At 42.4% G+C, this 26,279-nt stretch overlaps 1 protein-coding gene across 1 annotated transcript in view; it reads left to right on the top strand.

Moving 5' to 3' along the window:
- Positions 1–26,279, top strand: part of PAPPA (pregnancy-associated plasma protein A, pappalysin 1) — a 247,651-nt gene that overhangs the window by 37,125 nt on the left and 184,247 nt on the right. Inside the window, exon 3 of the mRNA XM_011950062.1 lies at positions 16,369–16,514. Coding sequence (XP_011805452.1) covers positions 16,369–16,514 — 146 coding nt within the window. The remainder of the gene's footprint in view (positions 1–16,368; positions 16,515–26,279) is intronic.

Below are 26,279 nucleotides of genomic sequence, written 5' to 3'. Positions count from 1 at the left end.
ATCCCACCAGCCATTCTGCTCTTCACTGGGAGTGTTGCAATGAGTTGGACATGTTCCTCACCATTGAGGGCTTCCACTTTAGTGGGAAAGTCATATAGAAACATAAGAAACTCTAATTTGTAAATTTAGCGGCACATAGTAGGACAGGAGACCTAAAAAGCAGAGATTTATTTGACTAGGAAAACAAGGCAAATCAGCTGGAGGAGGCATTATTTGAGTAGGCATTTGAGAATAGGCAGCCTGCTGAGAGGTAAAGATGCAGACTGCATCAGTCAGGGTCCTAGCAGGAAACAGATGGCACATTCAAACAGAATAATTAAGGAGAGTTGAAGGAGGGGCTATTTTCAAGGAGAAGCTATTTACAATGTTGTAGGCAGGATTAAGGATAACCAACAAGGCCTCACACTATACTCTAGGGTGGGCAACCATGGAGAGCCATTTACTCCCTTGGCCTGTAGGGGCAAGAGGAGAAAGTGGTTATGGGACCCAGAGAGAGGGGCTGTATGGAGAGGGTTTCCTGGCAGCAGCTGTGGCTCTCAGCAAGGGAAGTAGCCAGCCTACAGCCACCTGACCAGAAGGGAACTAGGAGAGTAAATTCCATGTTGTCATTCTTTCTGCCTGCCAGTCTCCTGCCAGTGCTTCTCATTTGATGAATCCAACTGAAGTCACAAAACAAAGGAACCTGTTGATGCAAGCCATAGGTAGCCAGCCTCCCAAGGGCACAGAGCAGGGTGGGGAGTCGATCTGCATGAGCAAGCAGAGATGTCCGGAGCATAGAGACAGCCAGCCCATGCAGAGGGTAGGGCATAAGCCAGGCAGTGGAGAGGGTGAGGAGTGGTGTATAGAAGAAAGCATGGAGTTTAAGGGATTATTATGGCTGAGATTTAGACCATGAGCAGAGAAAAGTTCAGTTTATCTCATGGAAAACTTTAATGTTAGGCTTAATCCTCTGTTCCTTCCTCCCTACATTCTTCCCACCTTCCCTTCCTTCTGTCCTTTTCTTCTCTCAATAAATATTTGTTGAATGCTCTATCTGTGCCAGCCCAATCACTGCCCTCCCAGAGCTTACCACCTAATGGGTAAGACAGAGAAGTAAACACCCCACTGCAATCACTGGTGTGAAGGAAGGGTCTACAGTACCAGCTGGGAGAAGCAGTCTGTGTGAGCAGTAAATGCCTTGCTGTGACACTAGCCAGTTAGAAAAAAGACACTCCAGGTGAACTGTGGCCATTCTCTACAATGGTGGAGAATAGCCAGGGAGGCAGGACTTCATCTGCAGCCATTAGAGATGTCTACATGCAGGTAGAATGCACTTCACACACCCTTTTATAAATGAAATGGAAAACCTGGATATTAATAGAAAGTTTCAGTGTCAGGAAATCTGGGAGCATTTGACACTGAAGACTGTAGCTACCTCATGAGAGAGGATATTGCAACAAAACAACCAAGTTCCTGTTTGGACCCTTGCAAACCATAAGCCCTGGCACCCTCAAGTGAACTCATCTTTGTTCATGAATATCTACTCATACAAAATGGGATGGGTGGAAAAAAAGACACTTTCCCTACACACTGTTGTCTCATAAGGAAATATTTCCTTTGTCTTCTCTTTATTATTATTTGGGAATTATTTCCTTTGTCTTCTTCTTCTTATTATTATTATTACTATTATTTAATGTAACAAGGGCAATCTCCTGAGGCCAGGTATTGTGCTTGTTGCTTTTGGACTCCACTTAATGTTGTTGGAAGTCTCACAAAAGAGGCTGCGGTAAGTCTTGAGGTCACTCGCGACCACTCTGCTGGCAGCTATAGCCCCCATCAGCCTCTTCCCCTGCTCTAATCAGGGCCTGCTGACTGATTTGTCCTCTCTGGGTGGGGTTTCCTACTTAATTTCTGATTTGATCTCATGGAGCATAAACTTCCTACTTTCCCCTTCCTTTTCAATCTGAATGAGGGACTCTCAGAGCTTAATGAAACAGTAGATTGGTCCAGTGCTTTCTTGCTGCATATGGGGAGACTAAGCCCTCAAGGAGGGGCAGACACTGATGCAAACCACCCAGTGAGAGTGGAGCTGAGCTGCGATGGAGACACAGGATCTCACTTCCTACTCCCGTGCTATTTCAACTGCTTCCTATAGACACCTTAGACACCAGCTTAAAACCTGGAAAGGTTATATTTAGTATGTTTATGTTCTTACCCATCATCCATATTCTATAAAGACACCTTAGTATTCAGAGAACTGTGATAAATGCTGTAGGGGTCCAAGATATAATCTCTGTCTTCAAGGTGCTTGTATCCTGTGGTTTAATGACATTTTGTTACAGTCATTCCAGAGGAGGCAAGAGGGCGGATGACTAATTTCCCTGTAAACCACATAGCCTATAAGGCTCCCATGAGCTCTGAGAAAGGGCAGGATCACTGTGGTTTGGAGAAGTTAGGAAAGGTTTAATGATGGAGAAGGGACGCAATAGGCTTCTAGCATGAGCAGGCTTTGTAATAATAGAAAAGAGCTGGTGGGCAGACCAGACATGGGGTAAAGAAATTGAAGTGGGAAGATGTTGAGAAGATGCAAGAAAGATGTGAGTCTTGTTGGGGCTTCATGCAGGTAGATTCCACAGTTTTTTCTTCAGATTGTAGACACTGAAAACTCAGGCTGAGTTAGAATGAAAGAATTCAGGTGAAATAGATTCTAGCCTGGGCTGGGCAGTTTGTTAGCTATGCAATCTTAGGCAAGCCTCTTAGTCTCTCTGAGCCTCCAATTCCACATCTATTTAGAGGGAATAATAGTATCTGACTGCCTGGATCACACAGTTGCCATGAGGGTCTCATAAAATAATATCCCAGAAAGAGTTCTGGGAAGAGTTAACCAGCATGCAGATGAAAGGGGGCATTGTTATTTTTTCAGTAACTTTGTTCATTCTTTTCCAGTAATCATGTAAAAGAAATTGCTTGGAATTTTATAATCAGAATATCAGGGTTTACTTAACGTGACTAATATTCATTAAAGCAATAACAGGAGTCAGGTCTGGTGTGGTGGAAAAATTATGCGTGCTAGAGACTGATCAGGGTTTGAATCTCGGCTCTGCTCTGCACTAGCTGTCTGACCTTGGCACATTGCTCAGTAAGAGTCGCTGGTTTCTCATCTGTAATAATTGGGTGATAAGAGCTATCCTGTGGCATGTCATGACACTCAAATGGAGTCATCTGTGTGAGACACCTGGTATGATACAGTACCTGGCACGTAGTAGGTGCTGGAGAAAAGTCTCCTGCCTTCTTGCGTGCACATGTGGACACCATCTCCTGCCTGTCAACATTGTTTTACAGAGGCTGTGTTCCTACAGGCTCATAAAAACAGGCCTGGATGAAACTGCCACATACAAATTGAGAGCATTTGCTAAGATTATTTTCATTCTTGAAATACTCACTTTTTAAAGAGGACTAGCCACAGAATTGGTATTTTTAAATAAAGACCCTATAACTTCTATCAAACTCATTGAGTTATCGAATTTACACACTGGCTTATTTTTAAAATGACCCAAATGTCTGGCATTGTTAAAGGACATATTTCTGTACAACGCCATTCCAGGCAATGTTGGGATAGATCATAACGAGAGATATGCCAGACAGGTGAAGTTACTGTATGTTTCTACCATCTCCAGCCCTCATGCCTGCTTGAGGGTTGATACACAGACATATAGATTCAGGCATACTTGCACATATGGTTCGATTTTCTCTGATTCAGTCTGGGTTTTCTTCATGCTTTTCTTTCGAACAAAGTCCACCTTTACTCACAAGTTCCATCTGTGAGCCTTGCACACATATCACTTTGGTCTTAAGAGCAGAATAGAGAGGTGAACTGAATTAAAAGAAGAACTGCTCAAGACCCCTAAAGATGAGGTTAATAAGGAGCTCAAAACAGTGACCTATGAGGAACAGTAGAAGATCAGTACAGTCTAGCAAATAAATAAGAATACAAGTTTTGGAGACAGAGCATACTACAGTCAAGTCATTTAACAGTTCTGTAACCTTGCACAGGTCTCTTCCTTTGTCAAAGACTCAGTTACCTCCTCTGTAAAGTCAGGGATGAAAGTAACAATCTACTGCATTGGGTGGTTTAGAGGATTGGATGAAATAATACACAGTCAACCCTTTAGGACAGCACCTGGCACATAGTGAGGTCTGAAAATAGCAGTTGTTATTGCTGCTGCTGTTTGGGAATTTCACTCCTCTGATAGATCTTCTGGCTTCTTATTGTACATATTCCGAAATTCTTAGCCCCTTTTCAATCCTGAGCCCCCTCACTACAATCTCAGTGTGGGAGTAAGAGACAGAAGTAACCTAATCAACCACTCTTTACTACCAAAAGCCCTTTTATTTTATCACCCACAGGTTTCATTTTTTTAAATATTTTTTTAATTCCAAAAGTCCTGTATAAACTGAATGCTAATGTATTCATTTTCCCAAGAGATAAGCAGCATGCCACGCTAAGTTTAAGCATTTCCAGCAAAAAAGCAAAGGCATGTCTTGGATTCCAAGTTGGGGTTCATTGAATAGTGAGTACGGAAGGAACTGGAAGCCAGGAAGCCAGGAGGATACCCATAATATGCTCAGGACTACACCAACCAAGGCTCTCTCTCCTGGCCTGGGGCTCTTGCCCCAGCATACTCTGTATTCTCAAAGTTTACAGACAAAAGTTGGAACCCTTTTGTGGGGAGAAGTCAGGAACATGCCAGGATCTGAGGTGCTCCTTCTCTCATCCCCTTCCCAAATGTGTTCCCTGTTCCATCCCCAGCTGCCTGGATGGATGGCAGTACTGGTGCCCTTTTAAGGGCCTCAGTAGGAGGCAATTGGTTTTTTCCCACCCTGGGTTTGGCATGCTCGGCACTCTCAATTTCCCTTCTGCATCCACTGATGACACTGACCACTCATGACAGCCTCTGCACTTGGTCAGATGCCCTTCCAGGTTTGGAAACAAAGCTGGTGGGCGTGCGAGAGAGGGTTGAACTGACAGACAGCAGTACATTTTGTTTTACTGAAATACATTTTCCTAAGTTGGTTACAGTTCAGCTTCTTCCTTCAAACCTACTGCTGGGCAGTTTTCCACCTCCTGAGAGGGAACCTCCACACCTCCATTCTCACTTTCTGAAAACACAAAACTAGTGTGTGAACAGCAGTGCATTTTGTTCACGGGTCTGTTTGCGTAACAAGAATATGCTCGTGTTTCCCCATTTTTCAGAGGAGCATTTTCTGTCTTCCTCCTTTCTCCTTTCTTCTCTTTCTTTTTCTTTTCCATGTTCTAGGTTGTTTTAGTGGCCTGGTGGTGAAGGGTGGAGGAGCACTGTCTCCACGTCAAGCTTCTGATGTGTTTGATTCCAAACTTGTGTAAGTTGAGACAGCCAACTGCAGCTCTTAGCCTTGAACTTCACTTCTAACTACTGAACTGTTTTTATGGCCACAGAGGGCAATGGTGATTATAACTCCACAAAATCGTGAAGTAAGAGAGATGTAAAGCTGGTTTCTTTCCCATGAGGATCCATGGTAGAAAAATACAATTTGCCAGTGGTTTGGCCAAGCATGAGGAAGGAAGTGACTAGATTCTTCCAGGAACTTAGTGACCAGGATGAAGTAAGACACTTTTCTTCTCTTATTTCAAATTCTCCATCTGTAAAGTGGGAGGATTTGAGGTTTGTTCATGCACGGATATTCTCAAATCAGACATTGGAATCCTGGTTCCAGGATAGTGGAAAATAGAACTAAAGTACAGAGGAAGGGCTTAACGTTTAAAAGGTAGAAAAAAGGCCATGCACTGGCATTGGAGACACCAAGGGATATAAGAGACAGACTTTGCCTTCAAAGGATTGACCAGCCCCTGTATCTACTTGAGTACAAAGTGTTCAATGTGGTAATGAGGAACAATTATGCTCTGTGGCAAGTTGAAAGAAAAAATCCTACTCATATTTCTCAAGTCCCAACAGTGGCCTTGTGATGGTCCCCCATAGTGGGGCAGTCTACATATCTGCTATTTTATTTTCCCTCAGGCTCAAAATGTGGCATCCTCTTTCCAAAAATCTATTTGAATTTATTTCTACTTTTGACAGCCTGACTTATAATGTCATGCTTTCTAGCATCATTTCTCTATACTTGAACTCCTTGATCATCACATGACTCTCTAAAAGTTGTCTCTCTTTAACCCCAAAGGAGACCCAAATTTGTAGAAGTTACTAGACTTATTCAAGGTCATCCAGAGGGACCTACATCTACTATATGGACTGTATTATTTTAATTTTAAATAAATTTGTTTTTTGCCTAAGGTTAAGTGATTTGTATGGGGCTATGGTCCAGATTAAAATTTAGACATTGCCATTTTAACACATGTTGGTGATTATATAATTCTTGATCTATCCTTTCTAAACTTACTATATTTTAGTTAGCCTTCACATCAGTTATGTGCCTACATGGCTGAAGTCTAGAGCCAAACTATGCAGTCTTCTGAAATAACCTTTGTTCCTAAAACATTGTGACTGCTGCAGCTTATGAAGGAGATGTGATTGTCTTTGCTTAGTTGTTCTTTAAGCATAAGACAAATCACAGGGCTGTCGGCGAGTTGTGCATATTCTGCTCAATGTGGTCAGTTGTGTTATTTATCAATTGTGGTTTTGATGCTCCAAGAAGGAAGTGAAGTAGTGGGAAGAGAGCTGTAGGCCCTTGAACTTTATAGTTCAGTTGCGAAAATGATCATCTGACATAAGATAGTTACATTACTATTGTGTTACTTTTGAACACAGCATCACAATTCAATTGTTGCACCTCCTTACTGAGCAAGAGGTTCCTCATGCCTTAATGGCTGCTCTGAAAATAAATGAACTCTGAGTTTCTGAGGCTGTCAAAACAGAGATTGGAGTACCCCAAGAGAAGATCTTAGGGAAGTGACTGTTCATCCAACAGTTTGTGCATGAGTGTCTGTGACTGCCTTCCATGTGCCAAGCACAGTGCCAGATGCTAGAAGTACAACACTGAACATTGCACGAGACACCCGTAATTCTGCCCTTTTGGAATTTCCTGCAGCAAGATAAATAGCTAGCTGGATAATTGCTGTTATGGAGAAGTCCAAGGTGCTGAGCGAACACAGAGAATGGCTACCTGACTCAGACATAGGGGGTCAGAGTAGCTTTTAGGCTGTGTCCTAGAGGATGATTCATGTTAACCAAGTGAGTGTAGCTGAGCTTGCCAGGAACCAGGTGTTCTGACACTTTGCTTTCTGTCCTAACAATCTCTAAAATTATTTTCCAAAAGGTAAATGAGAAAAGTAGCAGCTGTGTAGTTTCTAGTAAAACGCATGCATTGTAAAATAGTGCCCTTTATTCTGAGATTACTTTTTCTTTTGGAGTACTACTCAAGTACCTTTTATTTTATGATATGAGGGACCTCATACATGGTGGAGTGGTTTTTTTCCCCTTTTGAATGCTTTATTTATCCATCAAAAGTACACATCACTGCTGACTTCCATCTCAATGTTTATTATTAGGTTGGTGCAGAAGTAATTGTGGTTTTTGCTATTTAAACGTAAGGTTGAAAACCACAGTTTACTTGTGCATCAATCTAATAATATCCCAAAAGTCTAAGAACCTCACCACTGGCACACTCTGCCTCTCTGAACCAGCACCTCCTCTCCTCTGAACCAAATTCTCAGGATTCTCCATCCCACCCATTACCTGGTCCCATCATGATCCAATCCACAAGGAGCTGAAGGTCAGTGATTTTCCTATGGGTTGGCCTTCCAGGAGACTCAGCAAAGGACATGCTGCTGGCAGATAAATCTCTTACTGGGCCTAGCATTTAGAACAGCAATAAAGGGGGCTTTGATGTGCAGTGTCTGTGACTGATAAAAGAAAAATACTACAGGAGACAAAATCAGAAACCAGACCAACATTTCAGCTTCCCTCACTCCCACCCTAACTCAGTATCAAATTTTTCCCCACATATGAATACCACTACTTCTTATATACATTCCTGTTGCTGTGAGACACTGCCAATGCCTCCTTCTCCACTTTCATCACCTCTACTCCATCTCCCAAATTCCTTCAGAAATCTCCCTGGAAAATGTAAACCAGATCATTTTATCCTCTTACATATAATCTGCCATCGTCTGCTTGGGACTCCCAGGACACTTTCAATTCTCCATTGCCTGGTATACAAGACCCTTCCTCATTGTCTTAGTTTGTTGTGTATTGCTTCAAGGGAATACCTGAGACTGAATAATTTACAAAGGAACGAGATTTACCTAGCTCATGGTTCTACAGGCAGTACAAGAAGCCTGGCACCAGTGTCTGCTTCTGGTGAGGGACTCGAACTGCTTCCCTTCATGCTTGGAAGGTGAAGAGGAGCCAGCATATGCAGAGATCACATGGTAAGAGAATAAGCAAGAGAGAGAGTGGGGAGATGCTAGAGTCTTTTTAACCACCAACTCTCACCAGAATTAATAGAGTAAGAACTCACTACCATGAGAATGACACCAAGCCATTCTTAAGGGATCTGCCCCCATGACCCAAACACCTCTCACTAGGCCCCACCCCCAACATTGGGGTGATTCAATGTGATATTTGGAGGGGACAATATCCAAACTATAGCACAGATATAACCATTGCTGTCCCCTCCAGCTTCATCTTGTGAGGCTCCTCAAACTTGCAAGTGAGGGCTTGTAGTTTCTCTTCTCATGCTTTTATGCTGCTGGGCTTTCTGGAGCTTCTGCCATTTTCTCTATTTCCCACACTTGGTTCAATATCAAACCAAGGTTTATTCTTTATGTGAAAATCTCAGTGGCTTCTGACCCTCCTTCAGCTGGGTGTCATTGCTGTATGCTCTCATTATATTTAACACCCACCCGCTCTATCATAACACGTATGACAAGAGGAAGTAAGAGACTAGTGGCTAAGGATATGGTCAGTAGCATCAAACAGACTAGGGGTTGTGTCCCACCTCTGACACTTTCCAAGTGGAGGGACCTTGGAAAAGTGGTGTCAGCCCTCTTATCCTTGGTTCCATCACTTATAAGTTGGGGATACTCTAGGGCTTTTGAAAAGCTTCAAAAAATATACAAAAATACTTCAACAGTTCCAGTGTGTAGTAAACTTTCCTAAATGGTAGTGTTATTAATATTATCATATTATGTTGTGATCATTCATTTGTTCATCTCACTTTCTTCATAAAACTTCTAATACATTGATAATGAAAATTGTGCTCTTTTTTCATTATAGGCAAAGTTTCTAGCTTAAAGCATGGTATTTGATAGAATCTCAGTAAGTGTTTATGAATGAAAGCAGAAATATGTGGAAAGGAAGGAAATTAGGAAGGAAAAATGAAAGCAGGGGAAAAGGGAGGAAAAAATGGAGGTAAGGAAAGAATGACTCATTCAATAAATAAAGGAATGATCAATTTTAAATTAGTCTTTGATTGATGCTATTACATTTTTCTTTTCTATGTGTCAAGCTTCCATACAAAATCTGTTATTTTGGAAACTAATCATTCAAGATTCCAAGAATTTAATAAACTTCCCAGCATTTTCTTTCTGTGTCTCTTTTTATAGACTGGAGAGGCAGATTTAGGCATTTTTGACAATGCAACTAAGCAGGAGGATCAAGTCCAGATTGTTAGGGCCCTTGGGATAAAGAACAAAATTCAGGGTTTTGTACTGGTCACAGCTTGGAGAAAGCTTGTTATTTGGAACAAGGATATGGATGCAATAAACATTCTGAGGTTTATCTTGCTTTAATGACTTGCCTTGAGTGGCTTTGATCTTTATATTTGATAATCATTTTCAAATGGTCTGGTGTGTTCTGAGAATTAAGTAGTGGTTCATGGACTTGAGAACCTCCTTGGAAATGGCAAGCTACAATCAGAATTTGGAAATGGACAATGTTACAGAATTTGCTCTATGAGATGGAGAAACAGGACAACCTCCTGTGAAGAAGGTAAACACATTGATCCAGTGTTGGGAACCAGGGTTGGCTGGTAAAGCAGGAACCCAACAGGCATTGGGAGCTAATGCCAGTTTTCTCTTGATCCATGAACTAGCTTAAAAGAGAATTTTGCATCTCGAGGGTTTTCGTGAGTTGAGTACTCTTCTAGGCATTTCCTTGTGCATTACCTCCTTAAATTTTTATATCCCCCTTTCTGAGTTGAATTTTCTAATTCCCATTGCACAGGTGAGGAAATTGAGATGCAAAGTGACAGGGTCAGTTGTCCAAGATCACAGAGCCACTTTGTGGAAGAAGGAGGATTTGAATGCCAGTCTGTCTCTCTCTTAAAATCACCCTCTGCTGCCTTTTATTCTAACCTGAAAGAACTGTTCCCAGTCTCTAGCTAGCTTAAAAGTGGTCCACTCTTGACCAGTGTATAGCTCACACAAACCCTCCTCCAGTTGAGGGCATCTACACATGGCCAGTACCATCTCTGTGACCAGCCACACCCATCAACAGCCCAGGAAGCATGACTCTGGCATGACGTTGCTTAAAGATCTCTTCAGCTATCACTTCTGCATAGTGGACTTCCCCTATGTCCACTGAAGAGTGACCTGCTTTGAGTGGGAATAGAAATTGAGAGTCCTCAGTCTTGACCTGGGCTCACTATAAGCTGTACCATTGAAATGGGAAGGCCAGTGTATTATGCTTCTAGAGGTGAAAAAACTCGCCTTCTCACACTTTTTTCCCATGATTTTATTTAAAGGATTTGTTGTTGTTGCTGTTGTTGTTTTGCATTTTGAATGTGGTTCCCTTTTGCTTCTCTCTCAATAAAACAGGCCCTGACAGCCCTCTCATTCAGATTATTACAGAGTTGTGCCATCTCAGGCCAGTGCATTTAGGAAATATGTTGTTGGCACTCACCAACGAGTGAGATGCATAAAGAAAATATTCTAATGACAGTTGAGTTGAGAGAGCTTTGATCTCCCTCCAGAACTGCACTCATGGCTTTGAAATGCAGTTCTGGCAAAGGGGTAAAGTCTGGGCGCCTTGGCAATCAGGGCTGGGCCCACTGAAACAGACATTCCAGGGGACCCGCAATCTCCACAGTGGGATCCAGGTGCATGGGTTGTGTAGGAAGAAAAGAGACACTGAGACACCACTCTTGAGAGGCGGCTCAGGGGAAAGTATCTAAATCAGGAGGGACACTTTGATGTAGCCAACATTTTCCAAACTTTTTTGTTTGTACTGTTGTTTGGTTTTTGGCAAAGGTGGAAGTGTGTAAGGGGGAGGGGTGTGGAGGAGGAATTATGGTCACATATTTTGGGGTACACTTCCTGCACTATCTATCTTACTCTTATTTTGCATATTTGAGGCTCCGAAAATTCTTGCGATTAAAAAAATATATGTATTTAACCTTGTTTAACAGACCATGTCCCAAACCCATTTGATTCAGCAACATTTTTCTTTAAATATTCATTTCTTTCTTATAAATTTAGCCTTCTGTAGACCATAATCTGGAAGACACTGATCTGTTTCACAACCTCACTGAGCAGGTAGGGACCCCAAGCTACAGAACAACCAGCAGAGTATAGTGAGGAGTGGTCAGATATTCAGACAATGTAGGTTCCCACACCCAGGTGTCCAGCTGAGGGAGAGAATGGAGGCTGCCATCCTTCCCATGATTTGTTGTCTAAACTATGCAGGGAACTGTGTCCACCTGAAGGAAGAGGTGACTTTACTTATGATACAAAATTGCTGCTATACACAAGTGACATGTACACAGGTTAGAGCAGAGAGGTTTGTTGGCAGGCTTTTCTATTCCCTGTATTAGATATATGACCTTGGGCAAGTCATTTCCCTTCCTTGAGCTCTGGGCTTGCTCATCCTGTTTTGAAACTATGCAATTTGAGAGAGAGGCACTCAGTAGCTGCCCATCGGTGGTGGTTCTCTCTTGAAGGATACTTTTAAGTGATACGGAGATAATAAAGATTTGGTCCCAACTGCCAGAAGCTCATTACCTGATAGAAAAGATAGACGCTCACACAGTGAATATAACCCAAAGCAGAGTGATATGTACTGGAATTAAAAGTAGGGGGCACAGAGGGAGGAGGACTCATTTTCAGATAGAGGTGATGATGATGATTTGAGTGTTGCTAATAATTTTTGTTTTGCTAACAATAATGCAATAAAAGGAGCCTATTCTAATCAGTGATGCCTTCTCTGTGCCAGTCACCATGCTAGGCACTTAACCTGTGTTGCCTCTAATCCTCATGACATCCCTGACAGGTGGTCATCATCATCCCTACTTTACAGACGAGGGTGGTCATAAGAGGATACATGGAGTGCATCACATGTAAGCTGGACTTTGCAGGGTTCATAAGATTTAAAAGGGCCAAGAATCAGGAGTAAAGATTGCAAGGCAGAGAAGGGAAACTAATGGACATGCCTAGGAGTTGGGCATAATTGGGAAAAACTAGAGGTTCTCAGAATAAGATAACCAAGAGAACTTGAGTGATTGAGGTTGTAGGAGGAAGAAGGTTGGGTAATGAGGAAGAGACACTGAAAGCTGAGACTGGGAGAGCCACCCAGAGGCAGATTGTCAGTTTAGGTTCTTTCCCAGCAGGAGAAAATAGGGGACCAGGATATGGAGGGCTTGCATTTTCTAGTTATGTGCTGGGACTGTGCTGAGCTGTCTTCTTTGATCCTGTTGGGATCCGCATGAGCTAATTGATACTCAGAGACTTAAACCTACTTGTCCACAGATATAGGTCTATCTGTCCAATTCTGAGTAGCAAAGCTTCTACACAGATTAAGCCACACAGATTAAGCTACAGATAAATACACACAGATTAATCTGCAGACTAATACACACACAGAGTTGGACAGACAACTTGCCGACAGATATAGGTCTGTCTGTCCAACTCTGTGTGAGTTGGGGATTTTGATTGATTTTTCTGAGAAGTGAGTAATGTCTGTTTGGGTTTTGTTTTGAGAGATGGCCTATTGCTCTATTGCCCAAGTGGGAGTACAGTGGTACAATCATAGCTTACTGCAGCCTTGAACTCCTGGGCTCAAGCAATCCTCCTGTCTTGGCGTCCAAAGTAGCTGGGACTACAGGCATGTGCCACCATTCCCAGCTAAACTTTTTAAATTTTTTGTAGAGATGGGATCTCTCTGTGTTGCCCTAGCTGGTCTCAAACTCCTGGCCTCAAGCATTCCCACTGCTTTGGCTGCCCAAAGTGCTGGGATTACAAGCATGAGCCTTGACATTTTAAAGTACATTTGACCAATTTACAATGTATACACAACCTTCCCAACAATTGCAAAATGGAAGTCACGTGTCCATTTTCCTTCTCTCATCTTCATTATCCCTAGACAGTCGTGTTCCTTCTGAAGTTGACCTCCTGTGCTTTCTCTTCTATCTTGTTGACGCGAAAAAAAAAAAAAAAAAAATCCTTTCAAGGCATAGGGGTAGGAAGGTAAATACCCACGTGGACTCCTGTCCCGAAGATTTTCCCCCTGATATATTTGAGAGACACTCAGCCTGGCTCTGTATTAGTGGGAAGACCTCTGGCAGCAAAAGGAAGACTTTCATCCACAGAGCTGTGTTGTTGCTTTTTTTATTTTTTCCCTTTGGGTAGGTTCCCCTTGGAGAGGTGGGGAAGAGAGAGGCCAGTGGGGCCTGGATTGCTGCTGTGGATTCTTCCCCATTAGGGAAATGGAGGCTTCCCAAAGTATGAAAAAAAAAAAAAAATCACGTACAAGCCAGGGAGAGGCTCCCACATCCCACTTCTCTGCTTTGGGCTAGGATGAATACCACTTCTTGAAAAGATTGGCTTCTGCAATTACCACTGAATAAACAACCAATTAAAATGTCTCCCCTGCCCCTACCCCACCCTTTTTCTCTTGAAGCTTTCTCATCTCAGAGCTATGGGGCAGAGGTGGCTTTCTCTAATAACATTTGTGTTCTCTGCCTGAGAGAACATTTGATGGAAATGAACAAATCAATTAGAAAATAATAAATTATGTGGAAAGGGCTGATCCAAGAAAATCTCAGCTCCTCTGTGTTTTCATTCTCCTCCCATGCATTGTTTCCCCTTTCACTGTGGGCCTGGGTGAGCTTGGAAATGAGGGTGAGGTTGTGGGAAGAGTTGGACACGTCTAGATTTTTACGTGGCCTTGTCGCCAGATCTCTGAATCCCTGTTCCTTCATCTGTATGATGGGGATAAGTGATAGGAATAACTAAACATGCACTGGGGCTTTCTACATGCCAGGCATTAGTCTAAGCCCTTTACGCTCTCTTTATTAATTACCTTAACCCTCTGAACAGCTATATGGGGTAGGTACTATTACCACACTCTTTCTGTATATAAAGAAACTGAGGCCGGGCGCGGTGGCTCAAGCCTGTAATCCCAGCACTTTGGGAGGCCGAGACGGGCGGATCACAAGGTCAGGAGATCGAGACCATCCTGGCTAACATGGTGAAACTCCGTCTCTACTAAAAAATACAAAAAACTAGCCGGGCGAGGTGGCGGGCACCTGTAGTCCCAGCTACCTGGGAGGCTGAGGCAGGAGAATGGTATAAACTCGGGAGGCGGAGCTTGCAGTGAGCTGAGATCCGGCCACTGCACTCCAGCCCGGGCGACAGAGCGAGACTCCATCTCAAAAAAAAAAGAAAAAACTCGGGAGGCGGAGCTTGCAGTGAGCTGAGATCCGGCCACTGCACTCCAGCCCGGGCGACAGAGCGAGACTCCATCTCAAAAAAAAAAGAAACTGAGGTGTAGGAAGTTAAGTACATTGCCCAGGGTGGCCCAGCCATAAAGTGGAAGAGCTGGATTCAAACCCAGGGTTGTAGCTTAAGAATAAGCCATGTCACTCACTCCGTTGCATTGCTTCAACTACCAAACAGGGATGAGACATGTGTACCTAGCACAGGGTCTGGCATACAGCAAATGCTTAGTAAATGTTGACTGTCTCCTTCCTCGTTCTCTTCCCTGATGACAGAGCAGACTGAATAGAATTCCTCACAAGGCTTCCAGCCTAAGAAGTTGAATATGGGCTCTTGGGGAAGAGAAGGGCTCAGCAGCGAGATTTCAGGTCAATATCTGAGTTTGTGTGGCTATTCTTGGAATTAGTCAACTCAAACTAGATATAGATGTAAGCTCTCCTGGGCCCACCTATATCTCCAACTCATGTTTTTTGTGAAAAGTTGTACAAATTGTGGTCACAGGAATGTTTGGTTTCGTGAGCTTGGGGCTTTCTGTGACATGGGTGGCCATGACACGCGAGGTCTCAGATGTATCCTGTTCACAGCAGGGTAGAGGTGTAGGTTTTCCACCCACAGAAATGCTCTGTGGCGCATCAGGCAGCTGTTACTAATGTCAATGTATTGATAAGGAAACCAAGGCCCCATTAGTCAGGAATTATTGAATTTGAGACTGAGAGTTAAGTATTTTTACTTTTACTTTTCCCAGTTTAATTCAATTCCATCAAAATCTACTGAGGGCTCACCAGGTATCAAGCTTTGTGCCAAGAACCGGGCAAACAGAGATGAATAAGGCACCTCCCCTTCCCCCAGGTGGCCACAAGTGTGTATTATATAATTGAAAGAGGAAGCAATTTATTGAAATGGCAAATGAGAGAGAGTGCACTGCTAGTAGGAGGTGGACGAGTACGGAGATGTTAAAAGGGGTGCAGGTGAAAAGAGCTTCAGGGAAGTCTTCCTGGAGGAGGGATACCAGAACAGACTTTGTATTTGTTCATCAGAGAACAAAATACTGATCAGAGTCCCAGCAGAGGAAACAGCATGAATAAAGGTGCCAATGGGATAATGCACCATATAGGGTGCAGAGATGTTGTCTGTATGCAGTGGGGTGCTCAAGAGAGGTTGTAGAGAGAGATGAGGCTAAAGAGAAGCCTGTGTCTTGGAGGCCATGCTAGGAACTTGGACTTTATCTTTCATACTGGGGAGGCCCTTCTATTATTCTAAGAGGGGACGAGTAGGAAACCATCATTAATGTGTGCTACTGGCTGGGCTCTGTGAGAACTCCTGGGGAGAGACAGCATTAAGAAAAAGGGAAAAACTGCCAAGTAGCAGCTTGAACTTAGTAAGGTATGAAGAAGGTTCTCTAAGCCTCTGGAGATAATGATACTACCCTACATCTCTATTCATAAGAAGCCTAACAACTTTGGCAAGCCTCTTAAACTCTCGAGGACTTAATTTTATGATCTGTAAAATGGAATCATCTTACTTATAATATTATTGGGGGAATTCAATAAGGTAGTGTTTATAAAGTGCTTAGCAAAGTGCCTGGCACACAAAGTAGCTCTAAATTATTTGGAGTGTGCCTATTGTCTAAATAGTATCTTTTGGGGGGCATGATAACAGTCAAGGTTCTTTTTCTGTTTCAGAGCCTACTTGGATGTTAATGAGCTGAAGAACATTCTTAGATTGGATGGATCAACACATCTCAATATTTTCTTTGCAAACTCCTCAGAGGAGGAATTGGCAGGAGTAGCAACTTGGCCATGGGACAAGGAGGCCCTAATGCACTTAGGTGAGTCTTAGAAACTCCTTCAGGAGGCAACTGGAGTAGCACAGTAATACATTTAGTGCAATGATGATCATTATTATGATCATGATGGTGGTGCTGGTAGTCATGAGGGTGAAAAACTCATTTATTTATCACTTTTTAATTTACAAAACTCTTTAGCATCCTTTATCTCATTTTGACCACCAAGCAATTTTCTGAAGGAAATAGCACCATATTATTAATCATGTTTTATCAATGAGTAAATGAGACCCAGAGAGGAAATGGGCCTCATCCAACATCACACACAAGACAGTGACAGTCACAATTGGAATCTCAGTTTCCAACACTGTCCATTGTTTGCTTTCTCCTTATACCCTCTGCCTCCTAGTTCCTGGAAATATCTTCTCAGTCTGGTAACCACACTGTACTGGCACAGCCAGTCATGGGTTGGCTTGAAAGACACCAAAGAGGCAAGAAAAAGTGAGTTCGCAAGAACTCCATGTTCCTCCATGTTCCACCCACCAACACCAACAGGAACTCTTCTTACATTCAAATTATACATACCCATAAACAAGACATAAGTTTGTACAAACCAGTCACCAAAAGTTAGATATGACAACAGTTTCTGAACCAGGCCCGGTAAGCAAACATTGTAGTTCTTTAATTTTATTTTTTCCATGCTCTCTTCCAGGACACATCTATATGTAAACATGAATTTTTTTAACTGTACATTTTAAAAATCATAGCATAGATGAAATTCTGTGTTCTTTTTTCACTTAATATTATACTGTCTACTTTTTTTCCCATGTCGCAGAAGTCTTATCCTTAGCTTCCCACCCATTTTTTTTTCACTTAAAATCACAAAAGAAAAGCACCCTTCTGGGTTATTTCCCCCTCTCTAAAGACAAGATTTTTAATAGCCACATAATATTCCCTTGAACAAGGGCACTGCCATTTATTTAATCATTTTCCCTTTGGTAGAATGTCCCCATTATTTACAAGAATGAATCATGATGACTCAGTGAACATCTTTATCTGAGAATGTTCAGGCTCAGCAGTGACAGTGCTGACTGTATCCTCAGGCCTGCCTGGTCTCCTGGTGAAACAGTCCAGTAGCTGCTCCATTGCTATTCTGTCTTAGAAATTAGAAATTCAAATAATGGAAGTTTTGCTGAATGAAACCATAGACTTAGTTTCCTCCAGACGACTCTCATGTCTCAATTGTTTTTTAGAGAATGAAACCAATTTGTGTGCGTGTGTGTGTGTGTGTGTGTGCGCGCGCCTGTGTGTGTGGTTGTATAAATAAAGATAGATACAAAGATAAATATCTACTTGTTCTCAGCTGGGAGGATTTTATACCCCAGGAGACATTTGGCAATATCTAGAGACATTTTTGCTTCTTACAAATGGGGGAATGCTACTGGCATCTAGTGGGTAGAAGCCAGTGATGCTGCTAAATGTCCACAATGTCCACTACAAAGAATTATGCAGACTAAAAAGTCAATAGTGCTGAGATTGAGAAATCCTGAGACAGCTGATGTATGGGTATCTACATAGGCAGATGTAGATAGGCAGATAGACAGACAGACACAGACAAGCGGGGTTGGGCAGAAGAGAGCGTGCAGCTTAGGCAAACTTGAAGGTGATCAGCTTATATCACATACCTAGTATGATGTATAGAAGTAATGGTCGACTAGAGCCAGAATTCATGTTTGTTTTCAGCTGTGACTTTACTTAGCAGTATGGCCTTAGGCAGTTATCCTTCCTTCTTCAGGTCTCAGTGTCCTTCAGTATTGAATAAGCAGGTCCTAGGAGGCCAGAAGACCCTAAGGATCCTTCTCAATTCTGAAATTCTGTCCTATTAGAAAAGCAACTGAAAGGGCCATGATCAGAGTCTGAGACGGATTGAATAGCAGGCTTCTACAGTTAGAAAAAACTACTCCTGATAATTCCATAAATTTCAGAGACTGGCTCAGGGCCAGGAATAAGGGAGGCTATAAATCCATAGCATGTTATAGTATTTCAGGATGATGTCAGGCTCAAGCTATTTCACCTTTTAAGAGAAGCAATGAAACCGACTGGGGCCCAAGTGCTGTCACTCTGTGAAAAGGGGTGAGTTGGGAGGGGATGAGGTAAAGCAAACAGGGTTAGCCTAGACATTAAGTCTGCAATCCAGTCATCATCCCTGGAACGGTCCTTTCCTCTCATTACCTCAATAATGAAGCTTCATGGAGAGACAGAGAATCATTGGCATTATTGTAGCTGCTTATTTTAGAGCTCACCAGAGATGCAAAGTTCATTTTCCACAGTCACAAGGCAAGTGTGAAGCAGAACAAGGATTGCAACCCATGTCAGCTAATTCCAGCTGGACTCCAGGCTGCCCTCTCCCCATCCCGAGAGATGCTGCTCATGAGTAATTCCTCTGCAGTAGCCCCAATCAAACCCAATTTATTACAACCATATTTTTCCTCTCTTTTTCTGCTGTTACACCATGATCCCTGGAAAAAGCCTTGGGTGGGAAGCAGATTATGTTTCATGTTGTGATTGACAGAAAATAATTGAGAAAGATTTCCTGTCTCAATTTTTCTTCCTCCCTGCCTCTGCCTGCCCCCTTCTCATACCCAAGTGCATGTGCACACCCACACACTCACATGCCCTCTCACACATCTTTATCTTTGTGTTAGAAAGCTCTAAGCAATTCAAAATTGCTCAGAAATTCAGTCTCAGAAATCAAGTCCTCCAGTGACCCTAACATGGAGACAGAGTCCTTCTTCAAAATCAGAGACCTCTGCATAGACTCTATGAGTCCCTTGACTGAGCAAGCACACCATTCCAGAGGTTCAGTCTAAGATGAAACTCCCCATGCCCATGTGGGGCTTGCCAGCTCAAATCAACAAGACCCTACCTCCTCACCATTTTTATAAGATGCTGCTCTACACCTAAAGTGCCTACTTTCAAGGTTCACAGACCTGAGTTTTAACCTTCCCCTAAACATTGTTAAATTTTAAAGTTTAATTATCTCTCTGCCAGCCTGTATGCATCTTTCCAATGCCTAAGATGAACACAGCACAAATACTACCCATAAATTCTGCTGAGATCTGTTCTGTCTATCTGCCCGAGCCAAGCAATTTTCAATTTTCTGAGGCATGTGGTATAGACCATTGCTTCTCAAACTAGAATATACAGACAAGTTATTCAAGGCTCTTTTTAAAACACAGATTGTGCTTCTGTAGGTCTGGGGTGAGGCCTGAGATTCTGCATTTCTACTAAGCTCTCAGGTGATGATCATGCTGCTTGTCCTCAGGTGATGTACTTGATGTATGGAGGTGCTATTCTAGCTGCTCACACTAGATTAGTTAAACCTCACAAACTTCTTTAGATGAGTTAACATTCAGCAAATATTCAACACACATTTAATGAGATACCCTGCTCCAGGCCCTGTGATAGTCATTAACTATAGAATGTTGATTAAGAGTCCTGCTCAAGTGACATTAGCTAGTATGAAAACTGTCATAACAGTGAATACAACATAGTGCTGACCTTCATGAGTGTTCATGCTCTTACAGCATCAGAGGTGAAGATATGAGGTTCAGAGATGCTAGTTAATCCACTCGATGTCACAGAGTTAGTGAAGGCAAAATGAGAACCAGAACCAAGATCTCTGACCCTGAGGGCTTTGTCTAGACAAGAATATGTAGAATATTTGGAAATAAGAGTAGGCCTTACTTTGTAAGGGAGAGGTTGCAGCAGAAAGGTTTACTGGCCCAGAAATCAGAGTTTCTGAATTGCTCTCCATTGAAATAGCTTGAAATCACCTTGGGTAAGTCCCTTCACTTCTTTAGGCATTGGAGTTTTCATACGAAAAATGAAGGAATTGTACAAAATGACTTTTGAGATTCCTTCCTGCTCTGATAAGTCATGATTCATGTCACAGGTTGTAACAGCTCTCAGGGCAATGGAGTCCTAGGGTGGAGAAGCTTGTGTTTATTTTGGGCAGCATCTCTTTATCCTTGGTGGACTTGAGAGTTCTTGTACCAAGAAGCAGAGTACCTAGTTTGTCTGATTCTCTGGATTTCCCCTTACAGGTGGCATTGTCTTGAACCCATCTTTCTATGGCATGCCTGGGCACACCCACACCATGATCCATGAGATCGGTCACAGCCTGGGCCTCTATCACGTCTTCCGAGGCATCTCAGAAATCCAGTCCTGCAGTGACCCCTGCATGGAGACAGAGCCCTCCTTCGAGACTGGAGACCTCTGCAATGATACCAACCCAGCCCCTAAACACAAGTCCTGCGGTGACCCAGGGCCAGGAAATGACACCTGTGGCTTTCATAGCTTCTTCAGCACTCCTTACAACAACTTCATGAGCTATGCAGGTAGGGCCCTACACTCTGTAGGGTGAACAGGACTGGGTGTCAGATGTGGGATCCAATCCTGGCTCGGGGGAGCCTTGAACAAGCTACTTACCTTTTCTAAGGATGGAAGGCCTAGCTCTGCCACTCATCCACCTAATGTCTTTGGGTCATTCTCTTTCCGGGTTTCACTTATCTCAAGACAATGGAATTGTTGGACTTGCATCTCCATGATCCTTCCTAAATGTGCAGCACATTGTTCTAAGCTCGTGGTTGTTGAACTTTTTTTATTTAACCCATGTGTCCCTTAGATAAGCATAAAACTCTCACATTCTCTGTTATTATGTTTTACAAGAACAATAAGATTGCTTTGGATTTTGCAAAGAGAAAATCATGACATGAGATTGGGTATGATTTTTTTTTTCCTAACTGCGTATATCTCATCATAGTCCATTTGTGTACCACTAGTAGCAGTGTTAGGAGCATTAGGGGATACCCTACACTTCCCTTTAGCACAAGATACATCAAGGCCTTTGAGCCCTTTTAACACCTTTGGCAAATTAGAACAAGACACTCCTTCCTCAGGGCTGTCATAGCCCTTACCACTGCACCTTCAGCTAAGAGTTTTTGTGTTTGTCACAAGGCACACAATTGCACATGGCAGGCCAGCTTCAAATTCTGTTATCATACTCAACTTGGTGTCTCTTTCCCCGCTAGAACAAGCAAATTCTATCAATGCAAAGATTGCATCTAATACATCATTCTATGCTCAGAAGTTAGCACAGGTGCCAGTGCTTAATAAATGTTTGTTAGGAAAGGAAGAAGTAAAGAAAGGGAGGAGAGAGGGAGAGTTGGAGGGAAGGAGGAAAATGAATAAATTCTCTTATAACGGGTATATAAAATTTATTATTTTCAAAAGCAATATTTCTACTCATGTAACAAAATATTGTCCAGAAAAGCCTTTAATACGCTCTCTCTCATTTAATTCTCACAACAAATGTGTAGAGTTAGAACTATCCCCACTCTGCAGATGGCAGCATTGAAGCTCACTGAAGTCATTTGCACCAAGTCACATATCTGCCTCCAAGTATTTTTCTCTTTTACTCTTGTATTTCTTCTAAAGACAGCAAGCTGATGGTTGAGTGGGGAAACTGAGCAACTTGGGTAGCTTTTACACTCTATTCCACAGAGATGCTTCAGGGCACTGCCCCGGTGGCTATATGAATAGGGCTTTAGGCTCTCTTTCCTGCTGGAGCCAGGGAAAGCACATCCTCTTTCTGACTATTTTACATTTCTGTTGAGGTTTTGCCTCATTGCATTTGAAGAGAGGAATTTGCTGTTGGAATGCAAAGGGTTCGGTGATCCCCAGTGATTCTTTCTGCTTGTCCATTTGGGCTGATGACCCCTGGGGGCCTCTCCAGTATAAGGTTCATACAGTCCAAATCTAAATTAAAGTGTCAATAACCCACCTCTGGTACAATTAAGAGTCTTAGATTTGAGTGCTCAAAAAAGACCAGGGTGCTGGGTATTTCCTGAAAAGCAGATTCCCACTGGGCTCCCATTCCCAGCCAAGCTGACACCCCACATCCGGTGCCCCATCCCCTCATACAACACTGCTTACGTTCCATTTCTGTAGCACCTTTTCTTGGCCAGCTCAACGCACATGCAAAATAAACAATAACATAAGTTTGGAAGTTTGCCGGCCTCTTAGGGGCTAGGAGCTGCCACTAGCTACCAGACCCCCATAAACTAAATCTTTCTTTGTTCCCCTTTGTACAGATCTAAAGGGTGATTGATTTACTGTTTTTTTTAAAGGAACCCCTCAGCTCAGTGACCCATTAACAGCAGAACTAATTCACTGAGCTACGATAACAAACTTACACCCACAAAAGCATATTCAAGGCGACCACGAGCTTTGAAATGTTTGTTTTCCTTAGGATTTCTGATAGATGAGGTGACAAAAGCAGCTGGATGAAATTCAAAATGCAGAACAAGACTGGGTTCTCAGGGCTGTGGAAAGCCACCATGAGAGCTCTCTCCATCAAGACAATTGGGTGAAGACATTGCTGGGTCAACTTCTTGTTGCTTTATCTTCCTGGGTGCTTCTTCCTCAGGCCTGATCACTGGTAGGGAAAAGGTTTGTGGCCCGGCACTGCCAACAGAACTTTCTGTGAAGATAGACATAGTTTGTATCTGTTCTGGCCAGTATGGTAGCCAATACCTGTACTACCCGTGTGGTAATTGAATGACTGAAATACAACTAGTGTGACTAATGACCTGAATTATCAATCTTATTTTAACTAATTTAAATCAGAATAGCCACGTGTGGCTGGTGGCTACCATATTGCTTAGCTCGGGCCTGCAGTAATTCTTGAGTACGTGTGATATGCCAGACACTGTATGAAACTTTTCATAGGCTTTTCTCATTGAATCCCCAAAGTAGCCCAAGGAGGTGCACAAGTTTTACAGATGCAGAAAATGTGGTTCAGATAGCATAAGTATCTTGCCCAGCATCACAAAGATAAAACAAGGCAAAGGTGAAACCTAAACCCAAGTGTTTCTTACTGCAGAACCTGTGTTATTAACTAGTAGGTATCTGCCTCATTTTCTGGTTCTGGGGAAGGTTGAGAGGGCCCCAAATGCTCATATCAAGCAGGCACCAGGCAGGTGATGGGGGGAAGCCTAATTCAGTAGGCAGGCTGGACAGAGCTCCAGAGGAGTATAGTTACGTACAATTCTTGGGTAACTCTTGGAAACCTCAGCAGATAAAAGAGCAGCAGACTCAGTTCCACTTTCTGGAGATAATAGGCTATAAGAGTTCCTGGAGGAGGAATACTATGCAGCCATAAAAAAAATGAGATTATATCTTTTTCAGGGACACGGATGGAGCTGGAAGCCATTGTCCTTAGCAAACTAACACAAGAACAGAAAACCAAACACCACATGTTCTCACTTATAAGTGGGGGCTCAATGATGAGAACACGTGGACACATAGAGGGGAACAACACACACTGGGGTCTATTGAAGTGTGGAGGAGGGAGAGGATCAGGAACAATTACTAATGGGTACTGGCCTTAATACTTGGGTGATGAAGTAATCTATAAAACAAACTCCCATGATACAAGTTTATCTATGTAAGAAATCTGCACATGTACTCCTGAACTTAAAATGCAAGTTAAAAAAAAAAAAAAGAACTGTCCGTGGTATCATAATTAGTGCTCAATAAATAATGATTAGTAGGATTATTCATTGACTACTTAATGTGAAAAGGGTCAGAAAGCCATATATATTGTGTAAGACCTGTACATATGTATGTGATATGAATTACAGAAATTTACTGTAGATATTTACGTCCATATACAAACAGATAACATATACATACATATACACGCGTATACCCATATACCTTAGACATCAATTTTATTATATATAGGTAATGAGTTCAGGGTAATATTTATTTTTTGTAACATTTTCGACATATTCCAAATATTCTACAGTGAATTTTTTAGTATAAATGTATTATCTACATTTATTATTATGACTATTATTACTATCATTATTTTTAAAAACATCAAAAAGACAGGGAGTTTTACACAAGGCAACTTAGTTATCCATTCACTAGACATTAGATAGCTTGTTAAATGCTCTCATCAGCTTTATGAGACAGGTAACATCTTATTCCTCATTTTATGGTGGGTGAAAATGTGGTTGACAGGGGGTCAGCATTGTGCCCAAGGTCCTAAGTGGAGTGAAGGCATGGTGTTCATGTCCTGAACCTCCATGCAGTGGGGCCTTTCAGCCACAGATGAACATTTATTCTTGAGAGCAAGCTTCAGTTAGCAAACCCAGGGTACTGTATCAACAGCATGGGGACTAGCATAGGCTTCCCAGTGCTGAAGTCCCAAAGTTCTTTCTGCTTTGGGACAAGATGCAGACAGAAGAACAAGATGAGCTGGCCAGTCCTGGAGACCAGAAGAAGTGGCCACAGATTTCAAGAGGGGAGGCATTGCGGGGACGGAAGCCAAGTGTGGCCGACTCTAGACATTAGCTAATTGAGGCAGAGATTTTGTGATAAATGAAAAGCCTTTGGTACCTCTCCCAAGATTTTGATAGCTGGTAAGTCTCCAAGTAATGTACCTTGGGATAGATTTTGACTTCAGCTTTTCTTTTTTTTGCTTTTGAGGTGGAATCTTACTCTGTCACCCAGGCTGGAGTGCAGTGGCATGATCTCAGCTCACTGCAACCTCCGCCTCCCAGGTTCAAGTGATTCTCCTGCCTCAGCCTCCTGAGTAGCTGGGATTACAGGAATGCACCACTACGCCCGGCTAATTTTTGTGTTTTTAGTGGAGACAGGGTTTCACCATGTTGGTCAGGCTGGTCTCGAACTCCTGACCTCGTGATCTGCCCACCTTGGCCTCCCAAAGTGCAAGGATTACAGAAGAGAGCCACTGTGCCCAGCCTCAACTTCAGCTTTAAAGTTCAAACACATTCCTGTCTCCCTACTAGGTTCCATCAGCTATCCATTTGTTCAAACTTTTTTTTTATCGACAAATGTGAAAATGGTTCCTTTTTAAGTTATAAAAGAAAAATATACTTTTTTTTGTGGAGGAAGCAAGTAAAGTAGATATTTATACAGGAAAAAAACCTACTGTTTTTCAGCATCGTTCATCTTGATAAATGCTTTTTGTGCTCTTGCTCGTTGAATTCTCACAACTTCATGGTTTGGAGTTTATTTAAATGCCCCCAGTTTATGCACGAGGGAACTGAGTCTTAAAGTTATCTCATTTTTTGGTCATGCCTGATTAGTATTCTGTTCTATGTCTGTGCCTTAAAGTACACAGCCGTTTCCCTGTAAATGAACAGATGTGCTATTTGTAATATTTTCACCATTATAAATTATGCTTCAAGAAACATCTTTGTATGTCTATTTTACCCATGTTTATCCCAGAGTATCTATCTTTTGAATCCGTAAATTCCTTATTGTTAGATCAAAGAGAATGCATATTTTATATCCTGAATTTTTTTCCTGCTTCCAGTTTTGTAACACTTACACAGACATGAGCACACACAAGCATACACACACACCACATACACACTATTTCCAATTCCCGTTTACTAGCATTTATCATGGGACAGGCATTGCTCTTAGTACCCCACATCCCTACACCTTGGCTGTGTTTTGAAATGAGCAATCATGTTATCATCACTGTCTTCACTTCACAGATAGGGTAACTGAGGCACTGGGGGCAGAAAATCACTTGTCCATTTGACTCCAGATTCTATGTGCACTAATCTAGTCGCATGGCCATACTTCTTCCCTTAGCCATCATGCCCTTTTCCTGCATCTAACCTATTCAGTGGCTTTTCCAAAGCTTTCGAGATGAAGTCAAAAGGTCATGTCAACGAAGAAAAAAGTGTCCAATTATCTGGCCCT

This window comes from Colobus angolensis, unplaced genomic scaffold (genome assembly GCF_000951035.1).
Source record: "Colobus angolensis palliatus isolate OR3802 unplaced genomic scaffold, Cang.pa_1.0 Scaffold301, whole genome shotgun sequence".
Taxonomy (NCBI): domain Eukaryota; kingdom Metazoa; phylum Chordata; class Mammalia; order Primates; family Cercopithecidae; genus Colobus; species Colobus angolensis.
The sequence above is the reverse complement of the archived record's forward strand: the minus strand, read 5'-3'. Positions and strand labels throughout refer to the sequence as shown.